Here is a 24,618-nt window from a genome sequence, read left to right as displayed (position 1 = left end):
CAGAAGCCTGAAAACAGGTCACATTTTGTTCTGCCACATGAAATACATTTGTGTCTCTTCATGGAATAAATGAACTAACAATGCAACTATATAAAAAATATATATACATTTGTAATTCATTCAATTATCATTAATTATAAGCACTATATAAACAAAACCATGGTTGAAGGGAGACCTCGAGTGGAATAACCTCTGATATCTGATAGGCCCCCATGGCGTTCCTCACAAAATTGTGTTGTGATATCAGTGCAGTGTGCCCAGATCAATTTTTTTGTAAAAAAAAAAAAAAAAACTCAACACAGGTGCCTATTTGAACTACACCAGGTCTGTCAAAGATGCAGTTCTAGACTTTTCCCATTTCCTGTGCTTCTAACAGAAAACCACAAAGAAACACAAAAATATGACTGTTTTTTTTAAACATCTAAACAATTAAGTGATCAGAACTATGTAATTACTTCCCCCAAATGTAATAATATATAGCCTACACAGAGTTTTAAAAAGGTTTTACCATTTTATCAACTAACATGTGCTTCATAGCTTCAGACAAGTGATTTCGTATAGAATTACTCATTCAGCAATCATTTTCAGGGGACCAGCTACATTATGAATACATATTGCCAACATAGAAGTGGTTACAATGTTTTCACCATTTACAGAAATAAAAACTATTCACCCCTAAGAATTGCATCTTTCAGGGATTGAACTCAAGAGTGTCACTGACAGCACTACACTGTTCCAATCCAAAGACTGGGTAGGGTCCTCATCATGCTCTCTTCTGTATACTTTGAGTCATAAGATAGAACCATGACTTAAATGTGTAGTTGAGCTAGGTATTTATCTATCTATATCTAACAGTAATCACAGAATTCTTACTTTTGTTTTACAGAATGTCAGAATTTTAATTTAAAAAAAAGGCAGAATCCTGACATTAATCCCAGAATTCTGACTAAAAATTTAGATCTCAGAATCCTGAGATTATTGTCAGAATTATAATAAAGAAAAGTCAGAATTCGTAATTAATGTCAGAAAAATTATTTTAAAAGATCAGGATTCTCATGTAAAAAGTCTGACTTTCTGTTGGTTTTTTAATATCCTGCATTACATATACTTATGTACCATGCCCCCCTGCCTGTTGTTCGTGGGACCCCTTTGTGCCCGCTACTTTAAAAAATCCTGGAAACGCCCCTGCGCTGAATATCGCGTAATTAAAAAGTGCCTCAAAACGAGCACATGGCGTAGTTACAGTTTGCATTGGCGCGGTTATCACTCCGCCGTATGTAGTTATTAGAAAATGTGACGTTTCCTGAGGAGGTATCGTGTCAGTTGAAGCAGTGCGGTCTGGTCCGGCTGTGTGTTGTAACTGCCGTTTCCTTCAGCTGACGTTAGCCGTGAGGAGGAGCTGTTTCTCAGCACGACCACACCGACCGAGTTACCACGGCTGCTCACTGCTGATGAGGCTGCTCTCATGTCGACTAAAAGGCCAGCGGCGACGGACAAAGTAAAACTTTCATTTCCTAACTTTCCCTAAAGTCTTCAGGGGCCACTTTTTTAGCCACATTTTTAAAGACGCGACAAAGCGCCCAGCAGCAACGCCCCGCGGCGGGTGAGTATACTCCAGGAAATATAAATCGAAGAAACCAGCCTGTAGCATCTGTCAGCAGTTAGCAAGAAAACTTTTACCTCGCTCGAATATGTTGCTTTGGGACTGCTTGTGTTTGTGTGTGGTTAAAGTAAAGGAGCGCTGGCGTGGGGAAACGTTTTAGCACCTGCTTTATCCTCTCCTCAAATAGCCAGATAGAGCTCGTAGCTTTCTCTACACTTGCTCGATAATTGAGCAGACTGTTGAAACGTGTGAAACTCTGGCTGTCTCCAGCTCTTATCACACTTCTCTGCCATGCTTAGACCAAACTGGTGGCAGCAGTTTGTTTGATAGAGGAAGCTGCCATGCAGTTCTGCCTTCTTCACAGGATCTATGTTAAGGTTTTTGTTTTTTTTGTTGTTGTTTTTAAAAAAATGTTTTAAATAAGTGATTATTTCTTGCCTAACAAGTCACGTGATCAGAAGTGACACACACGAGGACCAGCTGATGATTATTAGATTCTATCGGCCTGTTTTCGGTTAATCGATTGGAGCGTGGCAATGGGTTTTGTGCGCCTCTGACTGCCTGCTGCTGATAAGTCCTCACAAGGTATTTTAATGACTAGATCGTTGATGCAGGACCTCCATATCCAGTCAAATACATCACTTGTGTAGCACTCTTTTTCTTTTCTTTGTTTTTTTTTTATTTTTTCTTGCCTATTATGCTTGAGGTTTATGGTACTGGCACATCCGGATTTTCCCAAGGAGCTGCCTCCTTCTGTTTTGGACAGCTGCCCAGGGTGGGTCTTCCACTTTAGCTTTGACAAATGATTAAAGCTGCTTTTTGTTTGCATGGATGGCAGCCTGACAGAAATGGCCTCTAAATCCATTCCCATGCATATCAAGGTACAGCCCTGAGATCTTTTAGGGTATATTATACAGCTTTTTTTTAAAGATTTCTTTCTAGACAGCTCTGGACAAGATGTGGAAAAAACAAGACTAAATTAAGGTCAAACAACATGGCAGAGGTATGACATGTGTGATAACAAATGTGATAAGAAAGCTATCAGAAAAGTTTTCAATGTTGTCATTTAAGGACCTTTTTTAAAGAAACAACATAGATTAGTTAAAGCTGCCGCTTAACAATTTTAAAAACCTATAAAAAAGCTTTCCACCATCAGTGCTAAGTCTCATCGCAGTTTGTGAAATGGTCTTAACCTCTAATCTGTTTTTGTCTTCCTGGTAACACTTTTCCCACACTTCTTAACATGTCCCCAAATACGATTTTTCCTCTGTCCAGTCTTGCATGTAATGCTGTAATAACAACAACCTCTGCATAGCTTATTTTTATGTTGACTATATGGAAGCCTGTTTATTGATTTTTTTTTTTTTTTTTTCAGTGGCATAATTTTTTTGTCATCTATCAGTCAATCTTTTGAGTTGGGCATGGGGTGGGCAACATAAACAATATACGATAGAAACGATATAAATTTGGCCAACGATAGAGATTTTGACTATTCCGCTCTACTGTGATAGCGCATGTTGATGATGTCATCAAGCTGCTCCTGTTTTGGTCGAAAGCATCACAGCGGCTAAAACCATTATCATCTGCAAATTATGCCGGGCGACAGTCATAGCAAAGAGATGAAGCACTTTTGAAATATGGGGAAAGCCAGAAACTGCACTTCCTCCACTTCTGTAACATTGATTAATTACTGTTGAATTTTCTCGCAGCTGCCCTATTCCCATGTTGTTGCAGTATATTAATAACTAACCTTGTATTGTGGATGAATAATCGCAGTTGTTCTCCTGACTGAAGTTTGCCCCGTGTATAGCATCCTGCTATGCGATTGCATTTGTCCCTAACCACCAGAATCCCTCACGTTAACTTTTATCAAGTGGAAAAAAAGTTAGCTGTGTCGCTAGCAATCACATAGCACAACATTATATACCAGGTAGTCCAACTTCAGTAACCCTGCAAACGCCACTGCTGTTTAGTTTTCTGTCTTCATTTATGTTGGAAGTGATAGAAGAGCTGTACATTTTAATTAGTTTCAAAAATCTCTCAGTTCATGCGTACATGTTAGTTTCAAAGTCCAGCTGACTGATGAAAAAGTGACATCTCACCTTCATGAGGACAAAGAAACTACTTCTTTGGGACTGTTTCACATTTTTCTATTAGACTGTGTTGTCGATGCAGACAATATAATACATGTACAAACGAGAGTAATTTTGAAGCTGGTGACAGATCATCCTAGCTGATAGAAAGGTGGAATATCAGGTTAGATTAGGAATGCAGGTGTACCACAGATAAAGATGTTCAGATGCAGTTGTTTTAAAGCAAAAGCGTGATGTTTTGTTTGTTTGTTTTTTAGCTTCCATTGGGGTAAATTGGTTAAATATCCTTTTTTTTTTTTTTTAGTTCACTGCACCATAAAATATACAAAAATAAATATAGCCTAACACTTAATTTAGGTTATAGAATGGGATCTCAACATTGGTTTGCTGTGCAATTTAAAGTTTCCTAGAACTGTAACAATTAGACAACCAAAAATTATTTAAAAACTATTCAGATAATTAAATATGCTTTTTTTTTTTTCTAAATCTCCTTTCTAAGCTTCCAAATTTTGAATATTAAGCACACCATCAACAAAACAAATGTCATAGTAATCCTCCTTCATTTATAAAATGAAGTTGTTAGTAATGACACCATCCATCTATCGGCCCGTCCAGCCAACCCTGGATGGGTCGCCAGACTGCTACATAAAGGGGCAATTTAAGCACCACCCATTATCCTAACCTGCATGTCACCTTTTGCCCTAATAATGAGATAAATGTACTTAAATCCAGCAACAGGCTTAGTTCGCATCTATGGAGGCATTTCATACCGGCTCCATAGTGTAGTGGTTAACACACTTGTGTTACATGTGACAAGTACAGTTACAAGTTCCCTGGTTTGAGGCACAATTCCAGCCTCAGGAGTCACAAGCTTGTAGTGCCAATCCCAGTCTCGGGGATTAAATGGGAGGGTTTGAGGGTGGAGCCATTAGACAAGTATAACATGAATTACAACTTGTATGTCGTGTCTGCACTATGTGTCTTTACTCTTATTTTAGGTTGTGCAGTGGTTAGTACTGTCACCTCACAGCAAGAAGGGTAGTGGTTCTACTGGCTGTCTGAGGCCTTTCTGTGGGGAGGTTACACGTTTACCCCGTACCTGTGTTGGTTTTCCCCAGACAGTATGGCTTCCTCCCACAGTCCAAAGACACACAAGTTATTAAAATGGTTATTGGTGGACCTCTGAGTCTCGGCAGCACTTGGATTCTTACACTGCAAGTAAAGAGTTCAGATCTCCTACATGAAGCCAGCATGTAATACGTTTATTTTAGAGCGGTGTACATCCAGTGAACGAGGAGGACCCTTGGTGTTATTGATTATGAAAGATTTGCATTTTGTAAGGCAGTAAAAAGGACATGACTGCTGCTGCTTCTTCTTTTTGATGCTCACAGCTAATGTTTTCTTGCCTAACACAAGAGATCATACTGTGCTATCAGAGCATCCTTTTCACAGCTATACTAGGTTTGTGAAGTGCTGTATGACTGTGCAATTTACCTCAAACTTTACATTTTAGAACAGTGCCACGCATATCATGTAATGCATTTTCTTGATGTATGATGATGTGCCATTTTTTTGTACTTAAATGAAACGCAATAAGAACGTCTCTGATTAGCTGATAATAATCTGCAGAAATGCGCTGACACAATCTTCACTGTGGTTTTGCTCGACTGTGTCACTGTGACCTGTTTTAGCCGAAGCACATTTCGTATATTGGCTCAAGCTTTTCCGTCAATTTAAAAAGAAAAAAACAAACAACATAAACAGGGTAGGTTTTTTCTTTTCTTTTTCTCTTTAGTAACATGTGGTCCTGTTATCTTTAGGTACATAGTTGCCAGTTTGCTATATGGTAGCAGGAAAAACCTTCATTAAAAAAGAATACTAATGCTAATAATGAATAAATTCTTTAGTGTATCTTCGTAGATGAAGTATATTGGCCCATTTTCTGAGCACTAAAAACAGTAACTGGTCTATTTGTAAAACTGGCTGCAAGTCCTAGAAGGTTAATCCAGTGCTTTTATTAAAACCATTGATTTAAAACTGAAAGTTTTTTTTTCTCTATTACAGAGTACTTTTTGACTTGTCATAAATGAAGAAGCACATTTTTCAGTTTCTTTTCCAGTGAGACACAATACAAGGACTTTAAACTCCTTTAGATAAACATGATTTTTATTAGTGAACATCTTAACAAATGTAGTAATTAGGTTAACTTATATAATGACTTTTCCAACATTTTGCTGAGGATGAAACAAAAAAGAAATGCTGTAATAAATTCTACTTTAAAGGCTGTAAAGGCTCTCTTGGAGAGAAGGACAACTACTGTCTAAGCGAAAACCCTTAGTGATCCCTCATGTGTCAGAAGTATCGGAACAGCTAAGACACATTTTTCTCTAAACACCACATCTCTGTGGCTTTCGAACCCAGAAATAAGCGGCACCAAAAATTGCTCCACCCCAAGGATCCGGTCCCCTGGCACAAACAGAGTAATGTAGTGTACGCTGTTAAGTGCCTGGAGGATTCCTCTGATTTATACATCCGGGAAACCAAACAACCTCTGGCTAAGCGGATGGCACAACACAGAAAAGCTAACTTGTCAGGCCAGGACCCCATGGGCTATTTACACCGACAGATCAGTGGACACTCTTTCAATGATGAGGATGTAAACATCCTGGACAGGAATGAACACAGGTTTGAGGGGGATGTCAAGAAGGCCATTTACGTGAAAAGAGAAAGATAATCTCTGAATCAAGGAAGGGGCCTAAGGGTATATCTTTCATCATCTGCATCACCAATGCTGTGATTGCAGCCATTCCTCAACTCTGTGAATAGTACACATGGTTACTGATCAATGGTCTTTGATCAGTAGTTGTTGATCAATGTTCATGACAATTTGCATATTAATGATCAAGAAACTGACCTCACAGCCCATGTTTGTCAGTGGTGCTAGTTTCAGTCATTGTGCAAATGTACTGTTTGTAAGATTGGAGAAACCTGCAGTCAGCTGAGACTGAAGGGGTCACTTGGATGAGTGACAAAACGTTTCTCGCCCAGATAACCAGAATCAGCTTTTGGGGTAAAGGCTCTAGTGTTTACTTCTTGATTAAACTATTTAGATGGTTTTGTAGTCACTTTAGTTGTTGATCTACATGCATGTGAGCAGTTCAGCCACACTTCAAAATTTACATCATTTCCAAATATTTGGGACACTGATTAAAAGATAAATAACAAGCAGTGTGCAATAATTCATATTTACACTTTATACCCAAGTAAAAATACTACAAAGAAGAAAAATTATGCAGAATTTCAGTTGTGTGCTAACACGTTTCAGAAACAACACTTTTCCCACTGTGTTGCATCACCTCTTTAACAACACGAAGTATATGGAAGCTGAGTGAAACAGTTTTACATTGTTGCTTAATTCAGCAGTTGCTTAACAGTTTGTAGCCCTCTTTGTCATTTGTTTATTGTTATGTAATGCACTATTGGGTGGCCAGTATGGACTGCTGGCAGGGCAGTTTAGTACCTGAACTCTTACCACAGAATGGTGCTGTTGAAATATGTGGCCTGCTGCCTTTTGCTGGAAAAGATTGCATCTGTACACATACTGTTCCAAAGTCACTGTAAGTATATTGTTTGGCATTAATGGTGCCTTCACAGGTGGGCGAGTTGCCCAATGTGTGTGCTCTAATGCCTTCCATAACATCACAGATCCTGGAAAAGGATTTAATTGGTCAGGCTACGGGACAGTTTTCCATTCAGTCCATTTTAAATTAGCCTGAGCCCAGAGAAGTTGGTGTGTTGTTTGCATTTGTTTTGTCTTTGCATCGGTGGCTACAGCGAGGAGCCATGCTCGCTGATGGTAGCTTTCAGAAGCGCTTCTGAGGAGATTTCTCAATATTTTAAACAAGGTGTGGAAATACCACAATTTTTTTTCCAGTATTACGCTATAACATTTCTAAACTACTTCTTACAGTTTTTCACAGAGTGAACTCCATCCATCCTGTACAAGATGCTCTATTTCTTCTCGTGTTTTTTTTTTTTTTTTTTTTTTTTTTTTTTTTGTGGGCCCTATCTGGACTTTTTTTTTTTTTTTTAACAAACCTGTTTCTGACCTGAAAAAAGTTAAAGGATCACACTAGTTTTTGCTTTGATGTGATGTTGTGGTGTTTTAATCGGTTATATGGTTTAAATGTTTATGTGGAAATGGAGTGGCAGTTAACCCCCAACAAGGAATTCATGAAACCTCACAGTAGCATTTAAAGTGTGCAGTTTGCCCTCCTGTTTCTTACAGAACTGCCTGTGCTTGGACTCACGCAGAGACTTTTCTGCATGTTTCAACGTGCTAAACTTTTGGTACCTTCACACCAGTCATTAACTTCTTTTTTTTTTTCTTGGCATCTCATAGGCCAACTACAGGGTTTAGGGCTCTGGCCTGAAAGTTTTCTAAAGGGCAAAAACAGCCCCTCCTCCATGTTTCTCTGTAGGCTTAGTGTAGTCCTATAATCTTGTTGGAGTTCTTTCCCTGGATTTCTCCAGACAAATTTTCAACCATCACATCCATGTAGGTCGAATTTAGACTACAAAAGGTTATGTCTGTTTTCTTATGTTTTATTTGAAATTAATCTAAGCTGTCATATTTAGTGTTGGGTAAGTTACTTTAAATTAGTAACTTAGTTACTTTTGATAGAAGTAACTAGTAATATAACTAAGTTACTTCAAGTTACTCGTTACTTTCAAAGTAACTAGTTACTAGGGAAAGTAACTTTGGTTTTACTCAGAATTCTCTTGTTAATGTGTTGCTTCTGTAACTGGATACCCAGCAAGAGTGCCAGTCTTCTAGCTTGCTTACTTGCCACAAGTGCACTGTGCCACCTACCAATAGAAAGGAAAAGATAATGTGCATATTTCCACGAGAGAAATCCCACGCCTGGACCGTCGTTGACCGCCGCCATGATTCTAGCCTACATCACAGCGTCATGTGCGCTTTTTACATCCAACACAAAAACTGCAGTCGTGGTGCTTTTGATTGTACTCAGAACTCAGAAATTCTGCCCTCTGAATAGGAATATGTAGGTAAAACCAGACTGCAGATAAGCTGCATACAGGGCTGGACTGGGACAAAAAATCGGCCTGGGCGTTTTGACTAGAGACCGGCCCACCATTATAGGAAAAATCATAAAGCCTTTGATTGAAAACAAACACTGTTGTGACAGTGATGTACACTGTCTTGATGGTATATATGCATCAATCTATCAATCGTTTGTTGTAAGACTCAGATAATTATTTTTTTTAAAAGCTAGACATTGTAAATGAGAATAAGAAAGAAAAGTATTTCTTTGTGCCCCCCTTTCCCTGTTAATGCCCTACCTGGCCCCTGGCAACACTTTGCTAGACCCGCCCCTGCACAGTTACCAGCAGCTGTCAGCTACTTAGAAAAGGATCCTGGTGTTATTTGTCTCTCAGAAACAGTTCATAACTTCCCTTCAACTCATTCATGTTAACTAAAAGTTAAACCTGTTTCTCCATCACCTGTTCAGCTCTGATGATTCAGTAAGGACATCTCCTGGTTTCATCTTCATGTTTCCCTCTCACCACATATCCAAACGGATATCATGACCAGCAGCTTTTACAGCTGTGGCTCCAGCAAACATCAGCTGATACTAGAAAGTAATATTAAATAAATTCTAACAACAGCTGATCAAGCTTAAACGTGCTGCTGTTGTTTAACACGACATCTGCTGGTTTCTTCTTTGTGGCGCGAAGTCGGCGATAAAAAAACAAGAGAGAAAAGCCGATCAGCTGATCATTGATCAGTTTCATGATTGAAGTAGAAACAGGAGAGGGAGGGGGCGAGAATGAAAGAAGAAGAGGCAGCTGTGCAGCAAAGACACAGAATAACTCCAGCTTTGTGTCTTTTTCATTGTAGCTGAAGTCCGGGACAAACGGTGTTCCTTTTCACCTCAATACAAAACGCGTGATATTTTTTCTGAATACGAGACAATTCTGTTTTTTAGGGGATGGTTGGCAACTCTATTTTGTTCATAAGGTTAATTATTAAAGTTCAACATCAGTAACATAGCACTCGCCCAGCTGTATAGAAACTCCGTCATGATAGCTAGTACGCAGTATGAAAAAGTCAGCACAACAAAAATAAACTCCACCTAAACTTGGTTTATATCTGACCCAGATAGACTGCAGGTCATAACTTCTTACCTGAAGTTCAGTTCACCTGACACTCGGACCGGCGGCCACCTCGGGTCTCTCCTCTTGCCTCCCCTTTCCCTGTCTGTCTTGTCTTAATGTTGGTTTAAAATGGAGCACTGTAACAAAAAATAATTTCCCCCAGGGATCAATAAAGTATTCTGATTCTGATTCTGATTCCCTCAACCACCTGCTGGCCTCCACCACTTGCTAATGTTACTGAATCTGTGGAAGCTCCGCGATAGCCACCGCACGAAGTAACGAATAACGAGCCTATCTAAATCCCAGTAACGATTAACGCGTTCCTGATTTTGGCATAATAACTAGTTACTGTGCTCGTTACCACAATGGTAAATGGCCTGTATTTATATAGCGCTTAATAATAACGTAGTTACTGTAACGCGTTACTTAATAACGCGTTAGTCCCAACACTGGTCATATTGTTTGAGCTAATACATGGTTCTCAGTATGAACTTGTCTGATAGATCTTGTTGATCTCTGTGGTGAAGAATCTAAATCTGTAAAACACAAACATGAACACGCTGCTTTAAGAGCAGGAGTTTCAAGATGGCCGTTACGCTGATCTTTATATGGTGGATTCCTATATTAAATATGCATACCCTGACCTTTTGTGCTTTTTTTTTTTTTTTTTTTTTTTTTTTTTGTGGACCAGTAAAAATATACTGATGGCCCAGTGCTGAGCACTGTGCTCTGATCTGCATGATTTCTTTGCCATATTAGACATAGCCCCTCAATCTCACAGAAGCCCCTTTTACCTACTTTTCTAATCATTGCTTTAGGAGGAGCACCCAATCCGAATAAAGTATGGCTTAAAGAGAGGGTGGTTTTAAAATGAGAGGTGCAAGTGAGGGGCTGCTCCAAGGCCCAGTATAAGATGAGCTTATTTTGAACTTTGCAACACTATTCCCAAAAATATGCAGATGGAAATGGGTATAATAGGGCTAATCTAACACACTATAACTTTACATGTCAGTTATTTTAATTTCAGACTTCTAGGTTATTGCATGTTTATGAGATTGATTTTGTGTGTGTGTGTAAACATGCAAACAAGGTTAAATATTAAATATGTGTCATTAAGTTTACATTTGTATTGATAAAAGATAATAATACTGATATATCCCCTTTATTTGAAATGTAGAATGAAAGTAGCTTCTTTCAGGATTTATGTAATGCTGATTGCAGTTGAGCCAACCTGAGTTTCTTCCAGGAGACCTAATGGAAACACCAAGGCTTTTAAAGTTATTATTAAAACCTTGTTTAGAAGTTTTAACCCGCCTGAGTGAAAACGGACACACGAGAAGGAATGTAGACGTCACTGTCGTCTGACTTGGTGCTCTTTGCTCACTGTTTATGGCCACATCCGTGCTTAAAGCAGGCATTTCCATCTCAGGGTGTTTATCGTGGATCCTGATTTTGCACTTAGTCTTAAGCTGCTTATTATAGTCCCAGATGGAGAGTTCAATGAGCGATAGAGTGAAAGAATGTAAGACTTGTCTGAATGCTTTTCTATGCAGTGGTCATATGATACATCTCCGCCATCTTTTAACTGTTTTGATTGGACCTATTCGACCATTACAAATGAAAATGTTACATCCAGCAGCTACAACACAGTCCGTGTCTTATTGAGTTAGGAGTCTAGTGTCCTTATGCTAAGGTAAAAACAAATTCAAGTATGTAGAAAATAATATAATTTGCTCAGAGAATTTGTAACTACGTTAAAGCTGTAGGAACATAAAGCATTGTCTGTGTCAGAGTGCGTGTCTTTAGTCGGAGAGGAATTTAAAATGCTTCCTGTCACCGTGTCAGCAAGATGAAACCACTCTTCCGTCACACACAGATTAGCCCCACATTGCCATTCACTGTACAAATCTAAGCCTGGAAGGCACTTAAAACTCTAAAAGAAGGAATGCATGTATCTTGCCAATTTTCACTGTAGTTTAATAGAACATGAGTCTATTTAGTCAGACTATATGATAAAGTCTGAATATGTCCTGCAGGTTTTAAATGTGTCCTTGATTCAACACAGCTGATCTAAATAGTTAAATTACCTTCTCAACATGTGTTGATGTTTTCCCAGAGGCCTGGTAATGAACTAATCATTTGATTCAGGTGTGCTGACCCAGGGTGATATCTAAAACCTGCAGGACACCGACCCTTGAGGCCTGGAGTTCCCCACCCCTGCTCTAGTATCTAAAGGGGTACTTAACAGTAAAAGAAATTTCATTGGTCCTTTTTGGAGTTCAAAAAGATGTTCCTACATAAAACAAAATTTTGAAGACTGGTTGCATTTTGCCCTTTTACAGACTAACAAACAATTACACTGCAGAGAAAAATAGCTCTAAGACTGATCTTTTGTGACGTGGTTAAAGGTTTAATGTGCCTTTTACAGTGCTCTGAGTGTAATGTTGTGGTGAGGTTGAATGCTGCGGTTGGTGTCTGTGGTTACACGGTCATGTTTAGCGCAGTAGATCCGTGGTTAGCATCTTATTTTACAGCAAGAGGGTCCCGGGTTTGAAGTCTAGCAGAAAGTCTGAACCCTTCTGTTTGGAGTTGTCATGCTTTCCAAGATGTTTGGTTTCGCATGTGTTGGCCTAGTAAACAGTTCCACACAAGATTTTTTTAAAATCACGAGTTTTACAAATTGCTTTAAAAAAAAAAAAGTTTTTTATATTTTTCTGTTTTTTACTTCAGATGATCTGGAGCTGGCAGGTTGAAGACTAGCTAATGTCTGAGCACTGTCCCGGATCTGAAAAGTTTTAGACCGCAGATAAGTCCTCTTCATGTGTGAAGAGGACTTGTCAGTGTTGTTATTTGAGAAAGCATCAGAAAATAAATGCAATTAGAGCAGGGCGATATGGCCAAAAATATTTATCACGATATATATTTGAAAATTTGCGATAACGATATAACCGACGATATAATTGATGCGAGACAAAATACAACTCCACAACATTACTAGCGCAAAAAGACAACCTTCCATTTATTTTCACTTAAACAAGAAGCTGGTTTTTATGTACATTAAAGCTTTATAAAAATGTAACAGTGCAAATGCAAATTCCTTGCTGAAAGTTTAACCAAAAGGCATTTCCAGTAGAAATGGGCTGACATATCCTGAGCATAACCACGTATAATATGGTTATATGGTTAAAAAGAGGTGCTTTGCAACATTAAACTGCAGTGTGCAGTACGCATTTTTCGGACCATAAGGTGCACGGGATTATAAGGCACATTAAGCGAAACAAAGCAGTCAGATAAATCAAACTTTATTAAACTCATTCTTCTTGCTTCCTCCACTTCTGTACCATTGATTCATTAATGTTGAATTCTCTGCAGCTGCTCTATTCCCATGTTGTTGCAGTATATTAATGACTAACCTCGTATTGTGGATGGATTATCTCAGTTGTTCTCCTGACTGAAGTTCGGTCTGTTTACAGCATCCTGCCATGCGATTGCATTTGTCTCTAACCATGAAGAACCTTCACGTTAACTTTTATAAGTGGAAAAGTGTTAGTGTTCGTCCTCCAGCTTCACTGTTTATGTTATGCTAACATAGCTGTGTCGCTAGCGATCACGTAGCACATCATTATATACCAGCTAGCCCAACTTCAGTAACCCTACAAACGTCACTGCTGTTTAGTTTCCTGTCTTCATTTATGTTGGAAGTGATAGCAGAGCTGTACGTTTGATTTTTTTCAGAAATCTCTCAGTCAGAACATGCTATATCATGCTTAGGTAACTAGCGAAACTAGCGAGCTAACTTCCGCTAGCTTCCTGCTAACTTCTAACTCCGTTAAATGTAATAACTTTTGTTTTCATGGATGCCTGGAAGTTAAACTTTATAGTTACACCTGGTAAAGCAGCAATGCTGATCGTTTTATTAAAGATGAAAGAATTTAGACAGTTTTTAACTCTAAGTGATGCTGCAGTGTTGTTTGACCTGAAGTATACGGAGTTTAGGACCCAGATTACTCCCAGATTTAAGAGCATCTTAGTCCGACAAATATGACAATAACAACGGCCGCTTGCATGTTCTGCAAAAAAATGTGCTTTGTTGTGTATCTGACGGACAAACACCAAACCAGTTCCACATCACGGAAGTTGCACCATTTTTACAAACCAATTCTGGTTCATCTGTTTCACTCAACAATCGGCCATGTGCGTATGAAAACAAAGGCACTGCGCATGCGCGTTTTACTCCCATTCTATCGCGATATTTCATTTTCCTATCGTTGCCTAACATTATACCGGTATTACCGTGAACGGTATAATATGGCCCAGCCCTAAATGCAATTGTAATTAAATACTTTAAAATCTGCTGCTTGGACTGGAGAACGGTAACTTACATTATCTTCACACTGTAGTGGAGCCAGAGCTCTAATATTTATCTAAGACAGGGTTGGGGAACTCCAGACCTTAATGGCTGGTGATCCTGCAGGTTTTAGATGTGTCCTTGATTCAACACAGCTGATTCAAATGGCTAAATTACTGCCTCAACATCTCTTGTAGTTCTCCAGAGGCCTGGTAATGAACTAATCATTTGATTCAGGTGTGTAGACCCACTGGAGTTCCCCACCCCTGATCTAACATATGCAGATCTTTACATCTTTAGAAACTTGAAAGGCTGTACACAGAGAGTTGGTCAAATACTGGTCCAAACGAGCTGTCTCTGGGATTGTCTGTCAGCACACTGCTAAATCCTGCTCTTGTAATTCCCATCATTCAGTAACATCTGACAGAAGTCTGCTTTAACCAGCACCAAGTAATTCATACAGACGGTATATATGCAACTTTTTTTTTTTTAATTCATTTAAAAAAAAAAAAAATTATTTTATTTTTTTACAGTTGTGCATTTCATTGATAATATGGTCGGTCCCCCCCCCCCCCCCCCCCAAAAAAAAAAAAAAAAAATCCACTGCACACTAGGCCCTGCCATACGGCACAACATTTAGCAACCACTGGATTTGCGTAACAGAGCGCCTGTCTTTGGCACTCCACTTCTAGACTTCTGGTTCTTACTGATGAAGACATAAATGTCTATGTGGCAACTATAGTTTTAGCAAATATGAACAACCACAGGACTAATTAATACTTTAGCAGTGAACTGTTTTCTATAGTACATAAACACATCTTGTTTTCCTGGTGTGTGCATGTTTGCGTTTAACCTACAGCATGTACTGAATAATAATAATAACCTTTACACAGACACAGTAGTTCATTGGTACTTTTGCTCTTTTCATGATGAGTGTACCTTTTGAATATTAAACGTGTCATATATTGTAGAGTTTCTGTGTTTGAGGTTTTTGGATAAGACATGTACTAAAACTTTACAAGAGTTATGTTTAGTTCTAGTTTTGTACTTTTTCACTCCACTCTCTGCTTAATTTCTGAAGAATAGAGATATGACTATGGCTTCACTTTTCCATTTATATTTATTTATAAGATTGTTGGCTGACTGAGTTGTTTTGTTCATGTGTTTCAGAAATTAAGGCCTCACTATGTCTGATGGGGAATATGATTACCTCATCAAATTTTTAGCCCTTGGTGACTCTGGCGTGGGGAAAACAAGCTTCCTGTACCAGTACACAGATAGCAAGTTTAACTCCAAGTTCATCACTACAGTCGGAATAGACTTCAGAGAAAAACGAGTGGTGAGTCGGTGCTCTTTCATTCAGCTCTTCTTCTTTGGCATCAAAGCAGTTTAGGAGGACATCAGGTGTGAAGGAAGTGACCTTAAAGAAAGTCCAGCAGACCCAAAGCTGTTTCCACTTGATTACAAATCGACAAACAATGTTTAAAACACCAAAAACCTTGAAAGACCAGATGTTAGTCACTGGATAAAACAAATAAATTTAAATTGCAATCTACTGAAAACCAAAGCAAAACTATTTTGACGTTTTGAACACACTTTCTTAACTTCATAAAAGATTTAAATATAACAGAAAGTAATTATGAATAATTGTAAATGTAAACCATCAAGTGTTTGGTTTGTTATGTTTTGAATGGACTCAGTTTGCATTTGTTTGTTTTTTTTAAATAAATAAGAGCTGTTTGCATATGGATAACCATGTACAGCATTAAGACAAATGGCTTCCTTTTTATTTTCTTTTTTGTTTCTGACTTTCTGTTTTAATGTTGTCAGTGTTTTTGAAATCTTAATGAACATATTACTCCACTCTCACGCTGTACAGGAAGCCTGATCAGGAGCTTAAACAGATTCCCAGATCATTCACTCCACGTTACAAAAGCCTACCGGTGAATGTTGCAACAGAAAGTAATGACTAATACTGCTGAGAAGCAGGCAGCACCCTCCTTAAGAATAAACACTTCATACCATTGGCAAACAGCTGAGCACATCTCATATTTACTTTAATGCTGCTGACCTTCAGCTCTGAGAAGAAAACCTGCTCCTGTTATATGTATCGGTCATTATCTTTCTTTTCAATGCTTGGTCTGAAGGATTTGAATGTACCTCTTTTTTTCTTTTTTTTTTTCGTTAAACATAAAAACTTTACTTTTAAATATAAATGAGTGCACAGCTGGGGAACATTTTGTTTTTTTGTTTTGGGGAGATGAACAGAAAAAAAAAATTTTTTCCCCAGCTGTTTTTTTTTTTTTTTTTTTTTTTTTTTTTTTCTTTTTTAATTAATACATGGGGTAACTGCACTTCTCCATCAGACACCAAGCTGCAGTTTTGCTCAGTACACTGTGTTTAAGAATGGAGGAGGAGGAGAAGCCGTGATGGAGGATACACAGGCAAAAGTTTACATCAGAGGTGTGAGACACAGCTGGAATATAGAAACCACAGAGGAAGGAGGACTTTTGGAACAACTTGTCCTTATTATATTCATAAGTTGTTTCAGCTGTTTAAGGTGTTCAGAGTTTTTGCACCTCACCATTTGTGAGAATTTTAAAAGAACAATAACATCTTGAGAGTGATGTAGATTTTATTGAAAATATATATATTAAATAAACTGACACTGGTATCAAGTTGTGCTGTAATTTGACTATAACAAACTATTCATGCAACTTCAAAATGAGGCTCAAAAATCAGGAAAACATTTTCTTAAATGTTTGCTGCCTCAACTTCTTCCTCCCGGTGTCTCTACTTGCCTACTCCTCTGCTTGTATCTCTGGTGTGCGGAGACACAAGGAGTGGAATCATAGAGAGAGACGAGTTCCCACTTCAAGCGTTAAGTCACATTTCAGCTCATCCGGCTGCAGGACTGATGAGCTCCTGCCACGGGGAACTGTCCGTCGTCCATCTGTGCTCACATGAGTCATTACTCCTCCTACAGTGTGGGTCATTATTTAATCAAACTTGCACACAATGAGAGCTCACACAATATAAACTCATTATCAAGGTCACATTTGCTGTTTTATGGGCAGTTGTCTCTGACCTTCTAATTATTAAAGTTTGATGAATCTACAGTTTTTGACAAACTCTGTAAATAATTGTGTCAACTATCCATCATCTCAACGTTGGCCATAGGTGATTAACCCCGGAGGAGCCTTCTGCTCCTGGTTCATGGTTCCTGCTTCTCCAGGAAATTTTAAATGTCATTAACATAATTTTCCCTTTAGTTTCACTGCACTGATTTATGATGGAAATGTCAGAATTTTTGTTTAAAAAAAAAATGCAGTCATAAAAAGCACAAACTGGCAGTACTCTAATTATTCTCACATTTTCTCATTTAACATTTAAACGCTCTGTCAACACTCATAGGCATGATTCAATGATTCATTCCTCTCTCCCATTTTTAGTTTGACAGCTCTGATTTGGTATCTGATAATTACATTTACACGGATCCCCTGTTCATAACTTAATTTAAACTTTACTTTTGAATAGTACAAAACTCCCTGCACAGTCATAAATATCAGGATTATCATAAGATTCATTAGCAAACAGAAACACCTCTAAACTCCTCAAACTGGCTGACAATTAGCTTGGTTTTCAGACCTTTTCTATCATCGTCTTTGTTTTGTTTCTTTTTCTCTCCCCCCTCTTGTTCCTACATGGTTAATGGGGTGGCTATATCCTCAACATCCCAGTTTAATATCTGTTAAATTAAGTATATGTATATTTTTCTGTTTCTAAGCTGTACAAATCACCTGGTCCAGATGGCACATCAAGCAAAGGACAGAAGATCCACATGCAGCTGTGGGACACTGCAGGACAGGAGAGGTAAACTCTGTTCTAACTTCTTGATCTCTAACTTTTGTTTTTCTCCATTAAGTGTTTTTTCTTCCTCTGATTTCAGGTTTCGAAGTTTGACGACTGCTTTCTTCAGAGATGCGATGGGTTTCCTCCTCCTCTTCGACCTCACAAACGAGCAAAGTTTCCTCAACGTCAGACACTGGATGAGTATGTGTCCTAATGTGTTGAGCTGAAAGCACATTTTTAGTCATGAAAATGGAAGAATTAACAATCAGTTCACCGCTGGTGTAATTAATAAAAAGTGCACCAGTCGCTGGATATTTACAAGGGCACCTGTAGATGCCCTTCTACTGATTTGTAAAGAAAGTAATCCAGATTTTATTTCTTGCCTGGCCTTCATCTCTCCACCAGGTTTTATGAAATTCAGCTCTGTAGCTTTTCAGTAATCTTGCTGACAGACAGACAAACAAACATCCACGTCGGCTCTGCCTTAGCAGAGAAATAATCTGTTTCTTGTTGACTGTGCACAAAGGCTTATTATGGCCGACTCGTGGAGTTTGGTTTTAGACCCAAAGTGTAATTAAACTTTTAATCTCCCTCTTATTACTCTTTCCCTACTCTAACCCCAGCTGTATCAACTAGTACGTGAATGAAACCTTGATGTGTTTGCCACTATTTAAGATATTTCCATGGAAACACAACTTTATGCATTTAAAAAAAACAACAACCTCTGATCGTTTCAGGTCAGTTACAGATCCATGCATACTGTGAAAATCCGGACATCGTTCTGTGTGGGAACAAATGTGACCTGTCGGACCAGAGAATGATCAGTGAAAACCAGGCTCGTGAACTCGCCGAGAAGTACGGGTACGTCTGTCTGCCTGCCCGCCTGTGATCCATCTGTACATGAACCTCTCCCTCAAACATTTGCCAAGGAGGCAGTGGCCGCTTTGTTTGCCAAAGTTCATGCAGGACAATGTTGAACTAAATTAGTCCTCCTTGAAAAACAAATATTTGTGCACACGTGTAAAATATCCTGCTTGGGACCCATCAGACACACCTTTACTAAAAATATAAACGATGCATTCAAGTATATGGCATCTCTGCCCATCTGCTCTGAATGTATATGTGACATGCTTTGAGTCCTCAAGTAGAGTAGAAAAGCACTGTATGACAATCAGCCAATGGCCTTGGCAATAACTTCTCATTTATATCTATAAATGGCATCATGTCTACCTGGCAACCACCTAACAACGGACTATAAAATGACATTTATACAGTCGAGGACGACCTCAGCTTTGCAGATGTCCCACAGACATTTCTCCCTTTTTTTTTTTCTTTTTTTTTTTTGTATTTATTTTAAATGAATTTATTTACTTTTAATATAGTCTGTGCCATATTTATCTGTTCATTTCTGTTTACTTAGCCTAGCAGGGCGAAGGACACTGTCTCAGCTGAACTCTGGACACGCGCACACATACATATACACTGATATGCACACACTCATCCCCCCTCCCTTTCCAAACGCCTTCGACGCTTATTCCCTTCCGATGCTGCACCCTTTACCCACCCCTGTTGCTTGTCATGTGTTTCTTTGGTGTATTAAGAGTTTTTTTTCATGTGCTATGTGCAGAGGTGTTTTTTCTGTTCTCTAACTGATCTCCCTGTTGGAGCTCAGTCTGGGGGGAGTTATTATTTCTCCTCATCTTTCCTCATGTGGTGCATTTCTCCATTGTTATACCTCTCTGACCTGTCTTCTCCATGTGATGTTTTGTGTAATGTATGTATGGTCGGAGGGTAAGATGGTGCCGCCATTGCGTGCAATAGGTCGACAGCCTTATGAAATTTCCCCTTGTGGGACTAATAAAAGGTATATCAATTCAATTTATATAAACAATATCTAACACCCTTATCTCAGTGTGGTTAAGTATATCAGTTAACCGACTGATCAAACAATACTGTAGCAGTCCGTGTACTGTCGTATTATTATATCTGTGTATTTTAATAAGTACACAGCAGCAGATGGGTAATCCAAAGATGAAAACGTCTCCAGTAAGTCAGTAAATGACCTTTTTTTGCTGCTAATTAGTTTAGAAATAACAGCGTCAGGCTGTTTCAGGAAAACACTTAGCTCCATTTCACAAACTTAATCAACATGCTTAGTTCCACAGCTCTGCACATAAAAACTAACAAAATCAATACTCATGTTCTCAACTTCAGCTCCATGAAAGTCTTGTCCTGAACGCCTTCACTGCGTCAAAACGGCGATCCTTCAGCTTGAATTTCATTTTGGGGTGGAGTCGGATCTGGCGAATGGGGCAGGTGGGGAGGGTAAAATTGTTTCGGTGTGCCCTTCTGTGAGCGGGGCGACGTTCAGGTCGTTTCGATGAATGACTCTGGACCAGTGTTTCAATGACCGATTTTTATTATTATTATTATTATTATTATTATTATTATTGCTTCTTATGAGCAGAGTCACAACTTTTTAATTGCACTCCTACGTCAACAAAGGTTTGAGCTACACTATAGCTGCTGTCTTTGATCCCTGTTTTGTAACTGAAAAATGTTTCCGTGCAGAATCCCGTATTTTGAGACGAGTGCTGCAAACGGGGATAACGTGAGCCAGGCCGTGGAAGTCCTGCTGGATCTCATCATGAAGAGGATGGAACGATGTGTGGACAAGTCCTGGATCCCCGACGGGACTGTCCGAGCTAACGGACCCTTCACCCCAGACCTCTCAGAGGGCTCCGACAGAAGCAGATGTGCATGTTAGGTTTATTTTAAACATCTGTGTTCATAGTGTGGGTGGGAAATGATGAAGAGGTGGGAGTCTGTATATTATTATTATTATCATTATTATTGTATGCTCTGTGATGATCATTTGTGCCATTCAACCAGTGTGTTACACATTTCCATCCAGTTTGTCAGTGCTGAGTTAAATGCCTTTTGGATTTGGGCATTTAACTTGAATTGATTTAATGAGTCTTTTGAATGATTAATTCATGCTGGTTGTGATTTTGGGATATTTATTTCTTATGATGAATAGCTTAAATTTCCAGATCATATATTCAAAGGTGAACTGCAATGCCACAGGTTTTATGAATATACTTGCTTTAGAGATAAATTAGCTATTTATGGATCTTTAGGTTATGTTCTACTGATGCTCTTCTGAATGTTAAGCTGTAATCTCACCGGTGCCACAGCAAGAGGAAATGTAGCTCACAGTGACCATCCGGTGTTAGCTAGATGGACAAGTTAACACTCTTTAATTTCCTTCCTAAATCTTTGTGCTTGTTTGCCTGCAAAATTACAAAACTCTGTTTCACTAAATCATCTAAACTTTATTATGTACAGTTAAGTCCAATAATTACTAAAAAAAAAAGTACATTCAGTAGTTAGAATGAATTAAATAAAGTGATTTAAAACAGGGCAATAACTCAGGAACGGGGATGATTCGGGTTATCTATCCTGCGGCTGAAAACAGACGGTTGCAGAAAATGTTTAAAAACAAACTTTTGTGCATATTTGGACTTTTTTGGGCTAAACATAATACTCAGTTTTATATTTTAAGCTAAAATATCAGTGTGTGGACTTTCAGATTACTTTTGAGGAATATTTTGGAGACTAAAAATGATCAAAATGGCTTCTGATTAAATAAATGCAGAAGCCTGTTGTTATCCCAATAATAACACTTGTGTCTGAAGAGAGGCTTTGACTAATTTCCTGAATTTCACCCAGATTTTCAGATTTATCATCATTTGTAGTATTCGTAAAGTCCCGAAGACCTTGACAAATAAATATTTATTACTCCAGAGGGGCGTATTACGAAGCAGGTTCAGCATATCCAGGCTTCCCTGGCGTTGCCTGGCTGAATAAAACTTAAAAACCCAGTGGTGTGGTGGGAAAATCAGGCTTTCTGCTTCAGACTCTGAGCACACTCGCATAAAACAGCGTTTTTGACAACTTGTTTAATGTCTGAAGCTTTTAAACATTCAAACGCTACTCGGTGTGTTCAATTCCGATGATTTCCCATCACTTTAGTTTATCGGCAGATTAAACCGAATGTAAATTATAGAATAACTACGATAACTCAAGAAGGATGTTACCTAGGATTTTCAAACTGTTTCTACTGCTACTACTGAAAATGTCAGATGAGTTCAAATCTCAGTGAACTTGACCTCGAAATCAGAGGTCAGAGCTTTTAATGCGACCTGACTAGATTACTGTGGTAAAACAAAAGTTTCTGCTCGTATTTACAGTATGCTCCAAGTGCTAAAGGAACACATTTCACACATGAAAGCTGCAGAGCCTTACCTCACTAACGCGAAGCCCAGCTGTAAGGTTACAGCAGTGCTAACTGTGCCTCACACTGTTGCTGAAATTCAGGCGGCTATGCAGAAATTTCACGTTGGCTGCTTGATCCAAATCTGCTGCTAGTCTGTTTCACACTGCTGGGTTTGCAGCTACTAGATAACAGGTTAGAAAACCGATCAGTTACATTTTTAGGCTTTATTCACCATGTTACAAAATCGTGTTCACATTGATCCGGTGGTAGACTGAAGTGAAGGGAATTTAAATATACTAACTCAAACTTTATTTTACTGCTGAATGTGATTGTGATAATTGGAGATTAACGATTTCCTGCAGGATTACACTTGGTCTTCCATTTTGCTGTTTAGATCTCTATCACTTAGTCTTTGTCTAAAGTTGGTGATACACCGGAGACTCATTTCTATGCAGAATTAGAGGGAAATCATACATCAAAAGCATCTTTTTATGTGAGTGTACGCAAAGCCTGAAGCAGAAAGTTAACAAAGAAAGCTGATACTGCAGGTTCAGGTTTTGTTAAGCTAGTTAACGCCAGAAAAGCCTGGCTATGTTGAGCTTAATTTGTAGGAATCCCCTCTGGCTTGTCCTTTGACTGTGTGTGGATACTGTTTATTTATCAGCACCTGTGGATATAAAAACAAAAGCACCTGTCGCTGTTGCTTAATTCTCAGCTCTTTCTTGGTTGCACACTGTTGCTGAATGTGTTTAAAACTGATGCGCTCGGATGCTGTATTATATTTAGGGCAAAAAAATGGGGCTTGCACTTTAGTTTACAATCAAGGTATTCATTTAATCTTTCAGATCAATTTTGTACCTCTGATATTTACATTAAACACTGAAGTTACATTTTATTTATGAAAGTTTGAGAGTGATGTTTTAGTTGAGTCACATTATTTGTCACCGAAAATGAGATTTGATCACATAAGAAAGGCAAAACTGAAATGTGTCATTGTCAGTTGTGCCATACTTTCATATGCAAAATGTGTAAATTATATCCAGAAATAAACATTTGTATTTATGTATCTGACTGTTTTATTTAATTATTTTCCAATTCTGAGTATAATTAATACCAGATGCTTGTTATGTTATCTGTGCCAATATTCAAACATGCAACACTGACACTCTGATTTAAATTCACAGATTTGTACAAAACCTTTCAGACATTTAATGAAAAATTAATACACATTTCTTTAGCTTGTTGTGAGTACACGAGAGATGGATTTTTTTTTTTTTTTTTTTTTCACCATTTCTGTAGCAGGAGACTGCTTCGGTTTTCCCCACAGGCCGCTACAGTTATAGCTTCCTAAAGTCTCATGTGTATATAAAAAGTATGTTATGACTTCTTAGAAACAAAAAATAATTCTGAAATAAAGGTTTTAACAGCAGGACCTTGGGTGTAGTCAGTCAATCACATGGCAGCAACTAATTTAGGCATGTAGAGATGGCCAACATAACCTGCTGAAGTCAAATTAAGCATTAGAGAAGGGAAGAAAGGTGATCTAAGTGACTTTAATCATGCCATGGTAGTTTGTACCAGACTCCTAATCTGCTGGAATTTTCTCACAGAAACCTCTCCAGGACTTACAGGGAATAAAAGTTGACATCTATCAGTCTGGAAAGGGTTACAGAGACATTTAAGGCTTTGGGACTCCAGTGAGCCACAGTGAGAGCCATTAGCCACAAACTGACAAAACTTGGAACTTTCCGAGGAGTGACCGGCCTACCAAAATTACTCCAGGAGTGCATCAACAACTCATCCTAGAGGTCAAGAATGATCCCAGAACAACATCTAAAGAACTGCAGGCTTGTCTGGCCTCAGTTAAGGTCAGAGTTCATGATTCAACAAAAGAAAGAGAATGGACAAAAATGGCATCAATGGGAGAGTTAGAAGGGGAAAAATCATTGATGACAAAAAAGAATACAAAAGCTCACATTTGGCAAAAAGATATTATGATGATACCCAATATTTTTTTTTTCACAGTCACATGTTTCAGATGATCAAACAAATTTTAAACAAATTGAAAAAAAAAAAAACCTCAGGAAGGAAGCAAATAGTTTTTCAAAGCATTGTATCATTGAATAATTAAAGCTACCATGAAAACATTTTCAAACAAAAACTAATGTGAAACGAGAAAATTCGCTTTGGAAAGTGAACTAACGGGAACAACTAAAATGAATTATAATGAAACAGACTAATTATAAAATACAAAACTCTTATA

At 38.4% G+C, this 24,618-nt stretch overlaps 1 protein-coding gene across 2 annotated transcripts; it reads left to right on the top strand.

Annotated features, from left to right (window-relative positions):
* Positions 1–1,217: 1,217 nt before the first annotated feature.
* Positions 1,218–23,421, top strand: rab27a (RAB27A, member RAS oncogene family). Of its 2 annotated transcripts, none has more exons than XM_082532073.1 (6): positions 1,218–1,603; positions 15,395–15,563; positions 18,012–18,097; positions 18,174–18,277; positions 18,814–18,937; positions 20,648–23,421. In XM_082532073.1, the coding sequence occupies exons 2-6, from the start codon at positions 15,411–15,413 to the stop codon at positions 20,841–20,843; spliced, it is 663 nt and encodes a 220-aa protein (XP_082388199.1). In that variant the 5' UTR covers positions 1,218–1,603; positions 15,395–15,410; the 3' UTR covers positions 20,844–23,421. The 2 variants fall into 2 exon arrangements, with proteins under 2 accessions (XP_082388199.1, XP_082388200.1); XM_082532074.1 differs by lacking the exon at positions 1,218–1,603 and adding an exon at positions 2,116–2,188.
* The last annotated feature ends 1,197 nt before the right edge of the window (positions 23,422–24,618 follow it).

This window comes from Aulonocara stuartgranti, assembly GCF_965226115.1.
Source record: "Aulonocara stuartgranti genome assembly, chromosome: 1".
NCBI classification, from domain to species: Eukaryota; Metazoa; Chordata; class Actinopteri; order Cichliformes; family Cichlidae; genus Aulonocara; species Aulonocara stuartgranti.
The sequence above is the reverse complement of the archived record's forward strand: the minus strand, read 5'-3'. Positions and strand labels throughout refer to the sequence as shown.